The 14480-nt window shown below is 58.0% G+C and overlaps 1 protein-coding gene across 1 annotated transcript in view; it reads right to left on the bottom strand.

Annotated features, from left to right (window-relative positions):
- JAKMIP3 (Janus kinase and microtubule interacting protein 3) overlaps positions 1-14480 on the bottom strand; it is a 130813-nt gene that overhangs the window by 62207 nt on the left and 54126 nt on the right. Inside the window, 1 exon segment of the mRNA XM_078346785.1 lies at positions 8671-8931. Coding sequence (XP_078202911.1) covers positions 8671-8805 — 135 coding nt within the window. The 5' untranslated portion in view covers positions 8806-8931.

Genomic DNA, 14480 nt, shown 5'->3' with positions numbered 1-14480 from the left:
TCTTAACAGGAAAGGCCCACAAAGCCCTGCTCCCTCTTTCCCAGGCTTTTCTCAGCCAGACGACAGGAGTCCCTATTAGCAAACATTGTTCCTCCAGGAGATGCTAGTGGCTGCGGGGCAGTCTGCAGAGTGAACACAACCTGACTCCTTCTGCACTTTCCTCAGGCCGGGACAGTCCGGTAGCTTTGCTCCGTATCATCAGCAGAGAGAACCCACAGCGCCCTCGTGTATCAGAATCGCTGCTACAGGAGCCTCGCAACATCTCAGGGCCCGGAACCGGCGGCCGCGTCCCCTGCAGAGGGGCTTCCGGGGGCTTCTGGGGACAGAACTTCTCCAATGAGCATCCAGTCAGCAACCCCAGGGACCTGCGTCTGTAAAAGCAACTGGGTGCATTCGGCTTTGTCTTACTGACTTGTGTGTCCTTAAACAATGTTGCTAATGCTTTTGGCCATTCACAGGTCACCTGCCTCAGGGCTTTATGACAGAATCCTGGGGGGTACAAGTCACATTCCCTAAAGCAGGTCAAGAGTGATCGGTGAGCCCTGAACCATCGTGACAACTGCCCTCAGACCAGGTATGTGCAGTGTCCTGGTCACCAGGTAGGTGCATTTCCTGTACGTTTCAGTAAGTCGTGCTTTAGAAAGTGGGAAGGTCACGGTCTTTCAAACCCTAACTGTTCATGCTCCCGGATGAGAACCGTTTTTTTCTGAAGAGTAGGAAAGAATGGGACAGCCAAACGGGGCAGAAGGGAAAGACAGAGGGAGCAGGAGAGGGGATTTGCAGCCAGGCAGCAGGAGGCTGACCAAGCCCAGGGCTCAGACGCGTCCCACCATGTGAGCCGATGTCCCAGGGGAGGTGCAGCGCTGCCCTTTCCAGCGAGAAGTACGGCTGTGGACAAGGAGAATCAGATCCCAGACTCTTTGGGTAGGATTTCCCCACTCCTACAGGCACAGAACATTCAGGTTCCCACAGTAATGAGCAGACAGTCCCCAGGGGAAGGCAGGAGACTTCTTTTAAATACAAAACATTCATATAAATCTCTGTGAAGCACAGCCACAAACACGGAGGAATACGGTGGAACAAAATAAGGAGCCCGGAAAAAAGATCCTTTTTTTTTTTTTTCTTTCTCCTGCCTCAGCCTCCCGAGCAGCCAGGACTAAGAGGCAAGAATACGTCCCAGTTCTGTGAGCTCAGTATTGATCTGATAACAAAACTAGACAAAGACACTACAAGCAAAGAAAACCAAAGACCAATGTCCCTGTGAACCTAGATTCGGAACAAACTTGAAAACGATCCTTCTTAAAACCTAACAGCCCGAAAGAACAGAGGCGAGATGGAATGTTCTGGAAGCAGGCGTGAGGCGGGTGAAGGAGAAGAGCATGGCCTCCTCGCTGCCCTCTTGGGGCTTCCCAACTGATGAACTGAGTGCCCAGGGCTGGTCCCAGCCCTGTCTCCCCCTTCCCTGTCCTCCGGGCAGCATCACCCACCACCCAGAGACCCCCACTCCCACACCTAAGGCCCATGCACCCTGCGGGACAGCGGGTACCTATGCTCCCGGCCCACGTGGCCGCCCCCGCCTGGGCATCACTGTGAGGCTCCACAGTGGCCTGGTCCCACGTAGAGTCCTTGATGTCCTCCAGCGCCCAGTGCCCATCATCCTCACCCAGACACCACCTCAGCAAAGGGTAGCCCAGCCACCGGGCCTCAGGCCCAAGCCCAGAGCATCCCTGCATCATCCACCTGCATGTTCCACCCAATGTCTGCCCACACATGCTGGGGCCTTGGCCCCGTGTCCTGGAGCCGTCCACACACCGTCCACCCGATGCCTGCCCACACATGCTGGCGCCTCTGCCCCATCCCCCTCCACGGCTGCCTCTGAGCAGCTGCCTCTCATGGTTCTCTGCTCCCCTCAGCCCCTCTCACAGCAGCAAGAGCGTATATTTAAAGCACTGAAATATTTTAAATACATAAAGACATTTATAATATGAAAATAGAGTCACGTCATGTCCAGCTTTAAGGCTCCAGGAAGCTGCTGGCCAGGTCTGGAGCGTGGCCCAAGCTCCCTGCCCCACCATGGTGGGACACTCAGTAGCCAGGGAAGGCCAGATTTGCTTGTTGTTCCCACAGTGATCAGCAACCCCCTTTCTCCCTCCAGTGTCCCCATGCAGACCATAGGTTACTAGGCTCCCTCACGTGCCCACCCCCCCGCCACAGCCCCTGAGGTCTGTGGCCACCTTTGCTGACCTCTCCTGCATCCTCCCCATGAGGCTATACTTGCCTGGCCGTCCTGGCACTCCAGGTCACACCTGTCCCCATTCACCTGGGCTCTAGCCCCACCTGGAGCCATCCCCACCCTGGGGCCTCCCTGTGCTCATGGGGGTCTCTGCTCCAGGGCCCCTTCCTCAGCAGTGACCCCAGCACCACCCACCACGTCTGCTGGCTCCGCCACCCCTTGCCTCGGCCTCTGTCCCTGTCCCTGTCCCTGCCGCAGGTAGGCCTCCTACCACAGGCCCATGGGGGCATAGCTGTCCAGGACACATTTCTTGTGGGGGTAAGAGGCCGGGGCTTCCATGGGGTCTCCCACCTCCAGGCAGGTCCTCAGTTAAAGCCAGGATCGCACAGGACTTTCCAGGCACCTCCTAAAGGTGCGACTGCTGTGGGTGTGTTTTCCCTGCTCCCTGCCCTGGTTCCTCATCCACACAGTTCTGAGAGTCAGGGCTCAACCTGCAGGAGGCAGGCAGTGGCCAGACCCCGGAACAGGCAGGAGGGCCCTGCTGTGCCCAGGCTAGAGCTGGAGCCTCTGTGTCCACCGCAAAAACACGGTGACTTACACCCCCGACATGCATGCCTCTTTCCAGCTCTAAAGCAGCCCATGCTGTACCTGCCTCCAGACAAGGCTGAGTTCACGCCCACGCGGCTCCCACAGGAGCCCTCCTTGTGAGCCCCTCCCCTTTGTGGGGGATCTTGTTCACGGGAACGGTCCCAGCTCTCTCCCCCGCCCCCCAGAGGGCTGGCACCTGCAGAAGTGTCCTGCTTTTATTCAAATCATTTTATTCTTGACTTCTCAAATCTCATTCCGCTCAATTCTTCCTCGGCGATCGATGAACCATCGGTCTGAAATCCAAATGCTTTTTCCAGAACTCACAGGGACCTTCTTTGCCCTGAAAATTACAGTCTGTAAAATGTGGTGATACAGTTGCAGAACTCGGACGTGCTGAGAATTCCTGGGATTCTCAGTGGCTGAGAGCCTGGGACCACGACAGAGGAGCAAGCAGCTCCCCTGCTCATTGTCCAATGTAAGTGGATTTAATCACCTTCCCATCACCACAGGGAAACTGCACAGCAGGCTGGGCCCAGCTACGGGTGGCCCCACATCTGGATCTGGCCTTGGGAGTTGCCAAGGCTCAAACCCTGCTGGAGGCACAAGCAGCCGGAAGCACTTGCCCACACCTGAGCTGGTGCAGCTGCCAGATGCCGCCTTGGCCACCAGTGGGCTGTGGGAGCTTCCAGGGCACGGCCGGATTCCAGACCGGCTCAGGGGCTGCCCGTCCCTCTGGGCTGGCAGAGGTTGATGGAGTAGAGTCAGTCTGTCCCAGGAAGGGCTCCTCTGGCCAGCCATTGATTTCTCTCTCGAGGTCCAGAACTGGACCCCCTTCCATGGCTGCTTCTGAGGCATCTCGATCCCTGGAAATCAGACGGGAGGCTCTGCTTCCATAGCTGAAGGCCTAGTTAGACGCCTGTCCTGGGGTTGCAATGATGATATTACTCAGCGTGGACACAGTAAAGGCTGCAGAAGCACCCACACTGGCAATCAGAATGAGTGAATTCCTGTTTTCTCTTCCCTACTTGGCTGTGACTTATGCAAGTGTTTTGCAGATCAAGTATCCCCACGTTTTTGTGGTAGAGGTCAAAACGCCGTGTGAGCTGCGGAGATGGGAGAGCCCAGGGGCCCCTGATGGCTTCCCGTGGTCCTGTTTCTAACCACGCAGAAGCTACAGCCTCAAGCCCTTCCCTGCTCAGGAAGACTCAAAGGTCAACTCAGATGGGATATTCCATCCATGGAATGGAGCAGGGAGAGGAGAACGCCCAGGGAGCTGGAGGAAAAGGGGCAGGAGCTTCAGGGTCCTCAGGATTCTCAGGTACAATGAGCTGAAGTCCTTGTACCATCTGTGAGACCCTTGCTGTTGTTCTCAGGCCTGGAAGACACCAGGGCACAGGGGCATTCAGCCCTCTCGGAGGGCACGGGAACCCGGGCAGGCAGCTGGGCAGAGCTTCTAGTTTACTTCTATTTGAATCCAAATGCAGTTATTTCTTAATTGTAGGTGGTGGCTATCCACCTGTCTGCCATATGCTTTTCTGTATGTACACACACACGTGCACACAATATTTTTTTAACCTCAAATGTTTTTAATTTAAAAAATTGTTTTTTTAGACACTCTTAGTCACCCAGACTGGAATGCAGTGGCACAATCACAGCTCACTGCAGCCTCGACCTCCTGGGCTCAAGGATCCTCCCACCTCAGCCTCAGTAGCTGGCACTACGAGTGAGTACCACCATGCCGTTAATTTGTTTTTGTGTGGAGACCAGGTTTCACCATGTTGCCCAGGCTGGGCTTGAACTCCTGGGCTCAAGTGATTCTCCCACCTCAGCTTGCAAAGTGCTGGAATTGCAAGTACGAACCACTGTGCCCACCTTGAATGCTTTCAATGATGCTTGGCTGGGAAGGTCCAGGTTTGGCTTGGAGGCACCAGTGGAAGACAGGACCAGGAAGGAGAAGAACAGGTGAATGAGGCAGCGAGGGGTGGGCTAAGGTGGTGGGGGAGGGTTGGGCTAAGGAGGTGGGGGGAGGGGTGGGCTAAGGAGACAGGGAGGGGTGGGCTAAGGAGGCAGGGAGGGACAGATTAGGAGCTGGAGGAAGGACAAGTTAATGAGATGGGGGCCATGTCAGAGGATGCCCGGGGGTCTTGGTGGCCCAGGGAGTCTCTTCTGTCTGAGGCTCCATCTTTGTCCCACCCGCCTTTTCCTCTGCAGCCCCTACTTCAGTTAGCGACAGTCCCTGGAAGTTGAGAAGACAAAGAATAATTATTTTCTGCATCCCCTGAAAGCTCCTTTAATGCGGGAAAGTCACTGTTCCCTGGGACTGGCAGGATGAAAGGGCTGGGAGAGGGAGGGAGGTGGGAGAGGAAGGGAGGTGGGAGAGGGAGGGTGGCTCCACGAAGCCAGATGCTGAGTGGCCCTGGGCAGGTTCAATGCCTCCCTGCCCGTCTCAGCAGCTTCTGCTCCAGCAGGACCAAGGTCGGGGCTCTGCTGCACGGCGAGGTGTGAAAACCCCAGCTTAGAAAGACCCCCCAAGCAGAGATGAGAATATTTCTGGGTCCTTGGCTAAGCCCAAATAACGAGGTCTGCAGGAAGGAGCCTAGCCAAGCCATGATCCCGAACCCTGGTGGTCCCAGAGCGGCCAGCATCTTCTGGCCAGCGTGAGCTGGCGGTGAGGATTCTTCCCAGCCCGGCTCCTGGAGAAGCCCTTGGGAGCCAGCTGGACCTTGCCAAAGGGCCCTCTCTGTTCTCCATGGGCCCTGGGGACGTCACCGTCAAACTGCAAACGCAGACGTGCTCTGGCCCAGAGACTCGGCTTGCAAGAACGTCTCCTACAGGAATTCTTTCGCATGTGGTCCAAGACCCGCGCACAGGCTGGCAGTACCAGCCCAGAGCTGAAGCAGCCTGAATGCCGTCGACAGGCCCAGTATGGTGGGACACGTGAACAACACGGACGAGCCCGTGCGAGCTGCGTGACTCCACGTGGCTCCAACTCCGAGAGGCGCCGTGGTCAGTCGGCAAAAGGGACTGGCTGCCCACGCGTCCAGCATGCTGTCAGTTACGCTTGACGAGGTGGGCTCAGGTCGCTTGTTCAAGACACTGCAACGTGAACCCTCCTGCGAGGACGTCAAGGGTGGGGAGCTCTGAGGCAAACAGGCTTCCTCTCTGTTCCTCTCCTCTGGTGCCTTCTGCACATTGTGCCAGGGGGGTGCATCCTCCTCTGGGCACAACTAAACAGCCCTGTAAGGTGCCCAGCAGTCCGGGTTTCCACCCTCAGACGCTGGCCCCGGAGCCCCTGCCGGCACCAGGCAAGCCGAGAGCCCGGCCTCTTGCCCGTCGAGGAGCGTGTGTCCCTCAGAGTGTCGCAGACGGATGTGTTGTGGCAAAACTGCACATTAACTTGCGTGACGCGGCCATAACTGGGTGGACGGAGAACCCGGGACTCACCCTGGGGATGTCCGCAGGGCGGTGTTTGTGTCGAGAAGGTGCAGTGGCTAAGACCTGTAAGTCCAGCATGTTGGGAGGTTGAGGCAGGAAGATCACTTGAGTCCAGGAGTTTGAGACCAGCCTGGGCAACATGGCAAGACTAGTGTCTACAAAAAAGTAAAAAAAAAAGCCAGGCATGGTGGTACACACCTGTGGTCTCAGCTCTCTGGGGGCTGAGGTGGGAGGACCGCTTGAGCCCAGGAGGTCGAGGCTGTAGTGAGCTGAGATCGCTCCACCACACTCCACACTGGGTAACAGAGTGAGACTCTGTCTCAAAAAAAAAAAAATACAATGGTTATATTTTTACTCAGTAAAACAAAGAGCTTCATTCTCACTGGGCTCTGGACAACCCATCTCTTCCCCCATCAGCACAATGGGAGAGGGAGGACAACATCATGTCCTTGGCTTGCCAGGCAGCCTGATGCCATCCTGTAGGAAAACTCCCCATTTTCAGGGGGTTATTCACACCCTGACCCTCTTCTCTTCTGCAGCAAGTCTGGGCCTCTGGGCAATTTATGGACGCCTGGCACAGAGCAAGTGCTGGACGCACATTTTCTGACCACGTCCGCATGCCCTCAGCCTTCTGGTGTCCGAGGAGCCAGACTGTCCCCCAGCTGTACCTGGGAGCCTCGGGAGCACCCCCTCCTCCAGGCCACAGGCAGCCTCGGGAGCACCCCCTCCTCCAGGCCACAGGCAGCGGGCGCTGTGTTCATCTCCATCCTACAGAAGAGGGAACTCACTGCGGGACGGGGGTGGTGGGGACGGGGCCCAGTGGTAAATATTTTAGGTTTTGTGGGTCAACTCGAAGGACAATATGTAAATGAGCAGGTGCAGCTGTAATTCAATCATTTTTATTTTTTTAGAGACAGGGTCTTGCTCTGTCACCCAGACTAGAGTGCAGTGGCACAATCACAGCTCCCTAGAGCCTCAACCTCCCAGACCCAGGCAGTCATCTCGCCTCAGCCTCCTGAGGAGCTGAGACCTCGGGAGCACGTCGCTGCCCTTGGCTAATGTTCCTGTGTTTTTGTAGCACTGAGGTTTCGCTATGCTGCCCAGCCTGGTCTCAAACTCCCGGGCTCAAGTGATCCTCCCGCCTTGCCCCCAGTGTGCTGGGATGACTCATGTTCTAATACAACTTTCCTCATGGGTACCAAAGCCTGAACCTCACATGATCATCACATGTCAGGAAACCTTCATCTTCTTTCGATATGACAAGGAAGTGGAATCACAGGAGGGTGGGTAACTCGGTTAAGCAACTGGCCCCAAATAACCCGCCTCCCCTCCACCACCAGACCACGAAGCCCCCGCGAGAGACGCCTTCGCTGGGCAAGACACAGGAGGAAGAGCATTAGGGCCTGGAGCGGGGACACCATCCACGAGTGACCCAGGCCCTTCCTTCTGCCCCTGCTTCCTGCAGCAGGCACCTGCCCTCATGCCCAGCCCCTTCCTGGTGCTGTCTTCTCTCCAAATGCTCTCTCCTTCACCTCCTCCATCCAGGAGGCCGGCACACTCCCTAATGGCTCCTGGGGACCAGGAGACGCAAAGGAGAGGGCAGAGGTGATGCCAGAGGTGGAAAGAGTGGGTCAGGGGTGGCCCACTCTGGGCTTGGCTTGGACTCTGGTCAGCCCCTCCCCACAACCCCCTCTTGGCTGCCAGCACAGGTCAGCACGGCTCAAGCGTTCCAGAAGCTGTAAGAACCCAGAGTGCTAGGGGTCCAGCCAGGGGCCATCTTGGGCCTCCACCTGCCCTGGTCACGTCCCTGCGTCTCCACCCTTGGTAGCGGGCGCTGTTCTCAAACCCGGAAGTCTAGGCCCTGGGCACGTCCCTGCGTCTCCACCCTTGGTAGCGGGCGCTGTTCTCAAACCCGGAAGTCTAGGCCCTGGGCACGTCCCTGCGTCTCCACCCTTGGTAGCGGGCGCTGTTCTCAAACCCGGAAGTCTAAGCCCTGGGCCCATCTTTTCCCTTTATTCCCATGCGAAAGCCATACCCACTCTGTCTCAGGTCAGTTCCACCACAGACGCTGAAGTGGGAAAGTCAGTGTCCTTTCCAGGGATGGCACCACTGGACACAGACCCCCAAGGCCCTGTGGCCCCAGACAGAAGGGCCGTCCCCACTCAGCAGAGGATAATTTTTGTGAGCTCACCGTGGTTTGCGGCCACCATGGCGCCTCTGCCCACGGGGCCCTCAAGTCTCCCACTGCCTGCCGCCCCCCTCCCCACCCCCACCAAGTAGCCTGTTCCAAGCAGCTTCTAGGACTGGGGGGGTGTTTCCACAGGGCCCTGGTTACACCTGGCTTAGGAAGAGCCTAGCCCTGGGGGAGGCGGGAGGGTAGGGCATTCAGGGGTGGGGGTCTGGGGAGAGCCCACCTTGCTCTTCTCCTGCTGCAGCTCGATCTGGATGTCCGTGAGCTTGGCTCGAAGCTCCTCGTTGGCCGCCTGCAGCGCCGCCAGGGCCTCCGCCTTGTCCCCCTTGGCCCGGCTGCCCATGCCCCTCTTGGACATGGTGAGGCTGGATGGCCAGGGGACGCCCAGGGGCAGGGCTCTCCAGCTGGGCTGGGCTGGGGTGTCCACACCAAGCTCCCAGCAGGTGTCACCAGAGCTGTCGCTGCACTACATGTTCTCATTCACCTGGTGAGGGAAGCACACCCGTGAGCAGCCCCTCCGGAGCCTCGGCCTGGAGCTCAGGGGTTGTGTGCCAGGGTGGGGGCACACAGACCCCCGCACCTGCCCTCGTCCCAGCACTGAGGACGCTACCTGGCCTAGGCATGCCGGGGAACCAGCCCCAGACCTCAGAGCCCATCTGCCCTCCATACGGTGCCCCTAAACAGGGAGCCCACATCTAAAAGCACATCTCTATGCCCAGCGCCTGATAAACACTCAGCATGTGGGAATTCTTTTCCCCTTGGGAATCAGAGACTGAGAGTGGGCACCCAGCTTCAAACCCAGAATTCCATATGTGGCTGAGAGGCCACACTATGGCAACACCGCATATAAACCACGAGCTGTCAGATGGTGGAGGGGACCCCATGACCTGGCCTCCTCCACAGAGACCCCCAAGCCACGCTCAGGAAATGCACAGAAGTACTGAGAGCAGGGCCTGGAACAGAAGCACAAGCACTCAGCTCACAGCAGCGCAATCCAGGCAGCCGCACAGGGGAAGCAACCGCGCCCATTGACGGATGAGTGGCTACGCAAAACGTGGAATATCCACGGAACAGAATACGATGCAGCGTAACAAGGAGGGAGATTGGGACACAGGCTCCGGCAGGAGAACCTGAAGACATCAGGCTGGGTGAAATGAGCCGGTCACAGAAGGACAAATCCCATATGATTTCTTGAATATACTCAGGGTCTACAGGAGGCAAACCCAGGAACAAGGCAGAATGGTGGTTGCCGGGGCTGGCAGGAGAGGGGATGGGAGTTACTGTTTCCTGGAGATGGATTTCCTTTTTCTTTGCTTTTGGAGATGGCTCTGTGTCCCACCAAGGGGAGTGGCTGTAAGTACACATGAAGTTTCACTCCCTCACCCACTGCTTGCCTCCCGCTGTGCAGCCCAGCTTCTAACGGGCCATGGACAGACACTGGTCCATGCCAGGCACTGGGGACCCTGGTGTAGGCAATCAGTGCTCTCCACTGGTCACAGCAAGTCCTCCAGGTTCAACCCCATGGAAGATGCTCACTGCCTCAGAAGAGGTGATTGGACGAAGCTGGTGAGATCCTCACAATTTCCTACCACGCTGCCAGGCGCCTCCCCCAGCTGTTCCTCTCCCTCAGATGCTCTCACCAGCTACTTTCCTCCAGGTGTTCCTCCCCTCCAGCTGCTCTTCTCCTCTCAGGTGCTCCTCTCTCCCTTTGATGTTCCTTCAGGCTGCTGTTCCTCTCCCCCAGATACTCCTCTTGCCTGCCAATGCTCCTAACAGGTCCATTGGGTCCCTCTGTGGCCCTCCTGCTCCGGGGGCCTCCTTCCATCCTCACCGTGACCAGCTTTCCCTGACAGAGGGAAAAAGCACCTTCTCCTCCTATCCTTGTTTACCTTCTGCTCTTGTCACCTGTTACAGGGCAGTGAAGGCAGCCAGGATGGAAGGGACCAGCAGGCGGATCACACAGGGGAGCTTTCCCCACAAACGTAGCCCCCACCCCCAACTCCTGCATCTCCTCTCAGGGTGAACACAGGCTCCCCGTACTTCTGAGTCTCTCTCCAGTCTGTTTATCTGCTTACAGGACCATGGGAGGGAGACTTGGACGTGGACCCCTGCAGTTTGATGAAGGCCAAACTTGGTGGGTATGGGGTTCAGAGACCAGTGGAGGCGGCAGGACGGGCAGGGGCAGGGGCAGGGCCACGGGGCATGGGGCAGCCAGGTGAGCCCAGCCTCCAGGGGTGAGTGAAGATGGCCTCACAGAAGGGGGCCAGATACCAGAGAACTGTAAGGAGACTGCGGGGCTGAAAGGAGAACTGGGAAAAGGCTGGGTACTCTTACCCTGCAGGTCTGCTGGCCTCCACCTGGATGGCGAGGGGGGCCCAGCGGGGCTGATGTCAGCTCTGCACATGTGAGGTAGTTGGCGGGGGTGGGGCTGGAGGGACCAGGCTCTGGTAGACGGCAGAGGTGGGAGCCGTTGTGGGTGCAGGGAGAGGAAGGTGCCCTCGAGATGCCACTTCAGACAGGGCTGGACCCACTGACCGGGCTGAGGCTGTGCCCAGGTCGCCCTGAGGACACTGTCAGAGGCATCTTCATTTAGAAAGGGGAAGGTGCTCACAGGGCCGAGCGGGTTCTGCCTCTCCCCACTTTCCAGCTCTGTCCCGAGGACAAAACCCCAGGAGCTTGGGAAAGGCCCAAAAAGAGTTCACAGGAGAAGAGAGGCCTGAGGAGGAGGAGGAGGAAGGGGGCTTGGCTGGCTTTGCTGGTGGAGACTCAGAGGATGTCGAGCGGGCAGGCCCTTCAGGGGCACGGACTCCTGGAAACGGGAGAGGAGATTCCACAGGTGCTTTGCTCTCTCTTAGGTAAGAAGCTGCTCTAAGAGGCGACACCAGCTGACGCTGAAATGACGTTAGTGACTCCTGGCCCCAACCCCACAAGGGACAGGTGGGCTCCTGCAGACCCAGACTGAGGGCCCACCTCCTGCTTTCCTCCCTGGGGAGCGGTGAAGGGGACTCTCCGGGGAGAGGAAGAACCCACTGGAGAAGGGCGGGGTCCCATCCCGTGCACCGGGGTTCGGGTCTGTGTTCTCTTCCACCACAGGTGAGTGCTCCAGTCGATGTCCCACCTCCCGCAGGGGTCTTCTTTCTGGCTTCCAAGAGCACGTTCCCACCTCCATTCCAGTCCTCAGGGACAGCCCGGAGAGACGAGGGCTCCGGCTTCCTTCAGCGGCACCTCCCTTCCAGGTCGGAGCCCCGCACTGCCACTGCCCCCTCCTGGCTGCCGCACGGTGCTCTGTGCCGAGCTCACTGCCGGCGGGAGAAACTCCTCCCATCTGCTGTCTCCAGCAGGACCAATCGAGAAAAGGCAAAGGAAAATGTGGCTGGCGAGACAGCTGTCGTTCGCATGGCTTTGCTATTTTAAGTAGATGGAGCAGTTTTTGAAAAAGAATCCATTTTAAAGGGTCCTGCTTGCTAATATGAAATGGTCAACATCTAGACCCATCCCAGGAGTAATTTCTAATTAGCCCACTGTCCGTAGCATTTAGTGGTTAATTTTGTTTTAGAGAGACTTCAGCATGGGGAGGGAGGTCCTCACTGTCACCAATGGGCAGAGTCTGGTCACAGGTACATCTGCCCTGGGGAGCCTGGATCAGCCCTGGGGCAGGAGCAAGCTCAGAGCAGACACCCCTGACAGCACTGCGCCAGCCCCCCACCACGATGGGGTCACAGGAGGGCTGGGCCAGAGCTGTCCCTTCACCGGGAATCACAGCAACACAGTGTGAACCTCACATGCAAATGAGCCCTCCAGACACCATGGACTCTGCTCAAACCCACCCTCACCAGGCACTGTGGATTCTGCTCAAACTCACCCTCACCAGGCACCGTGGACTCTGCTCAAACCCACCCTCACCAGGCACCATGGATTCTGCTCAAACCCACCATCACACATACCGTGGACTCTGCTCAAACCCACCATCACATATACCGTGGACTCTGCTCAAACCCACCATCACAGATACCATGGACTCTGCTCAAACCCACCCTCGCCAGGCACCGTGGACTCTGTTCAAACCCACCATCACCAGGGCAGGCATGGAAACTGCCGACCGACAGCACGGCTGTGCAGCCAGGGGCCTGGGGTGCCGAGGGATGCGCCGTCTGTGACACTGCACATGAGCCACAGGTACAGGGCAAGCGGCACCCAGGGGACCAGCCTGATGAGGACCCATGAACGCACCCATGAGTTTGCACCGCTGACACAATCAGAACGTACATTAAAGCACTGGGCGTCTTTCGTATGTGCTAAGTTGCATTTGACCAGGAATAGTCAGAGTCCCTCCTGAGCCTGTCAGTTGGGGAAAACCCAGGGCATGTGTGAAAGAGGCGGAGTTTGCAGCCAGGCTCCCCCCAAACCCCATAGAGTGCTTTCCCTGCTGGACAGCGTTCTGCAGCCGGTCTCAGGCCGGGACTGCACCTTCCTACTCTCCCTGGGGAAGCCATTACACTCCCAGCACAGATTGCCTCTTTTATTTCGGGGTCTCCGAGGAGGTATAAAAACAATTTCCTTCCCAGTCATTGTCTGGAGGCTGCAGACATGCTCCAGGTTGGCCTCTGGTCACTGTTTTATGGCAGGAGGTTTCCCTGTGGGGGCAAAGCTTTACAACCAACGATGTGGTTCCACCTCTGGTGAATCTCTGCAGTGAATCTCCGCAGTGAGCCTCTGCGTCGCTGGTGAGGAGGCTGCCCCGGGATGGCTGTTTCCACCGCTGGTGAATCTTTCCATCGCTGGCGAGGTGGCTGCCCCGGGATGGATGTTTCCATCACCAGTGAATCTCTGCAGTGAGCCTCTGCGTCGCTGCCAAGGAGGCAGCCCCAGGATGGATGTTTCCACCGCCAGTGAATCTCCCCATTGCTTGCGAGGCGGCTGCCCTGGTTAGGGCTTTGCTCCACTCTGTCCCCGTTGGGCTGTTTACTAAGCATTGAGCCTCTGGATTTGGTCTTCAACACCCAAATGACCACCATGCGACACAGAGGACACCAAGAAATCAGACCTATCCGTACCGGAGCGGCCTTCAGGGCCACCCCCCTGTGATTTGGGGGCATCCTGGGGCATGATGGTTCGTGTCTGCAGCTCCTGTGACCTCATGGGGCTGTGAGCATTTGGCTTGGATTCTTTCTGCACTAACTAGTTTATCTACAGAGAAGAAAGGATGGATCTGACGATTCGTTTCTATGGAAATCCAATGTCTGGGGTGGGGAGAGGGGATGAAGGAGGGTCAGAGACCCTGTAAGAACCCACAGGAGGGGGACACATGGACCCACCAGGCCCACCCCGCAGGTCACCTCTGACAGATGCCTAAGCTTCGTGGGAGAAGAAAGGGTGAAGACAGGCCCCGGGGCCTCCCCTGTTCACTGGGCCTCTCTCCGTGAGCCTGGCAGGCTGAGCTTCTGGCAGAGGGCTGCGGGGAAGGCAGGGGCCACAGAGTCTCCTCCCCTAGGGCAGATGGGTGTGAGCTTCCAGGTGACCCTGAAGAGAAGCCCCTCACCCATTAAAAACAAATAGCGCTCAGAGGGGGTTGCTAGCTGGCCCTTCGTGCCTGGGTGTCAATGTCATTGATTGGAGAACTGGGTCCACACCTGGAAATCCGGGAAAGAGGAGCTGAACTCAGGTGGGGCAGGAGTTTCCGGGGCAGAAGATCCAGGGCCTGGGGCATAGCACATGGGCTCTGGGGGCTGGAGGGGCAGTAGGGGCTGGGGGAGGGAGGCTCACGGTGTGGATGTCACCCAAGACCAACCAACCACCCCAGGTAAAAGGCCCAAAAGAGGCCAGAGGGAGGCCCAGCACCATGGTCCTCTGGAACCCCGGAGGCTCAGCCCCTGACTGTCCCTCCCACCCTGTGCCCAGAGGCTCAGCCCCTGGCTGTCCCTCCCACCCTGCGCCCGGAGGCTCAGCCCCTGGCTGTCCCTCCCACCCTGCGCCCGGAGGCTCAGCCCCTGGCTGTCCCTCCCACCCTGCGCCCGGAGGCTCAGCCCCTGGCTG

Source organism: Callithrix jacchus, chromosome 12, assembly GCF_049354715.1.
Source record: "Callithrix jacchus isolate 240 chromosome 12, calJac240_pri, whole genome shotgun sequence".
Lineage (NCBI taxonomy): Eukaryota > Metazoa > Chordata > Mammalia > Primates > Cebidae > Callithrix > Callithrix jacchus.
This window is presented reverse-complemented; position numbering and strand designations above follow the sequence as displayed.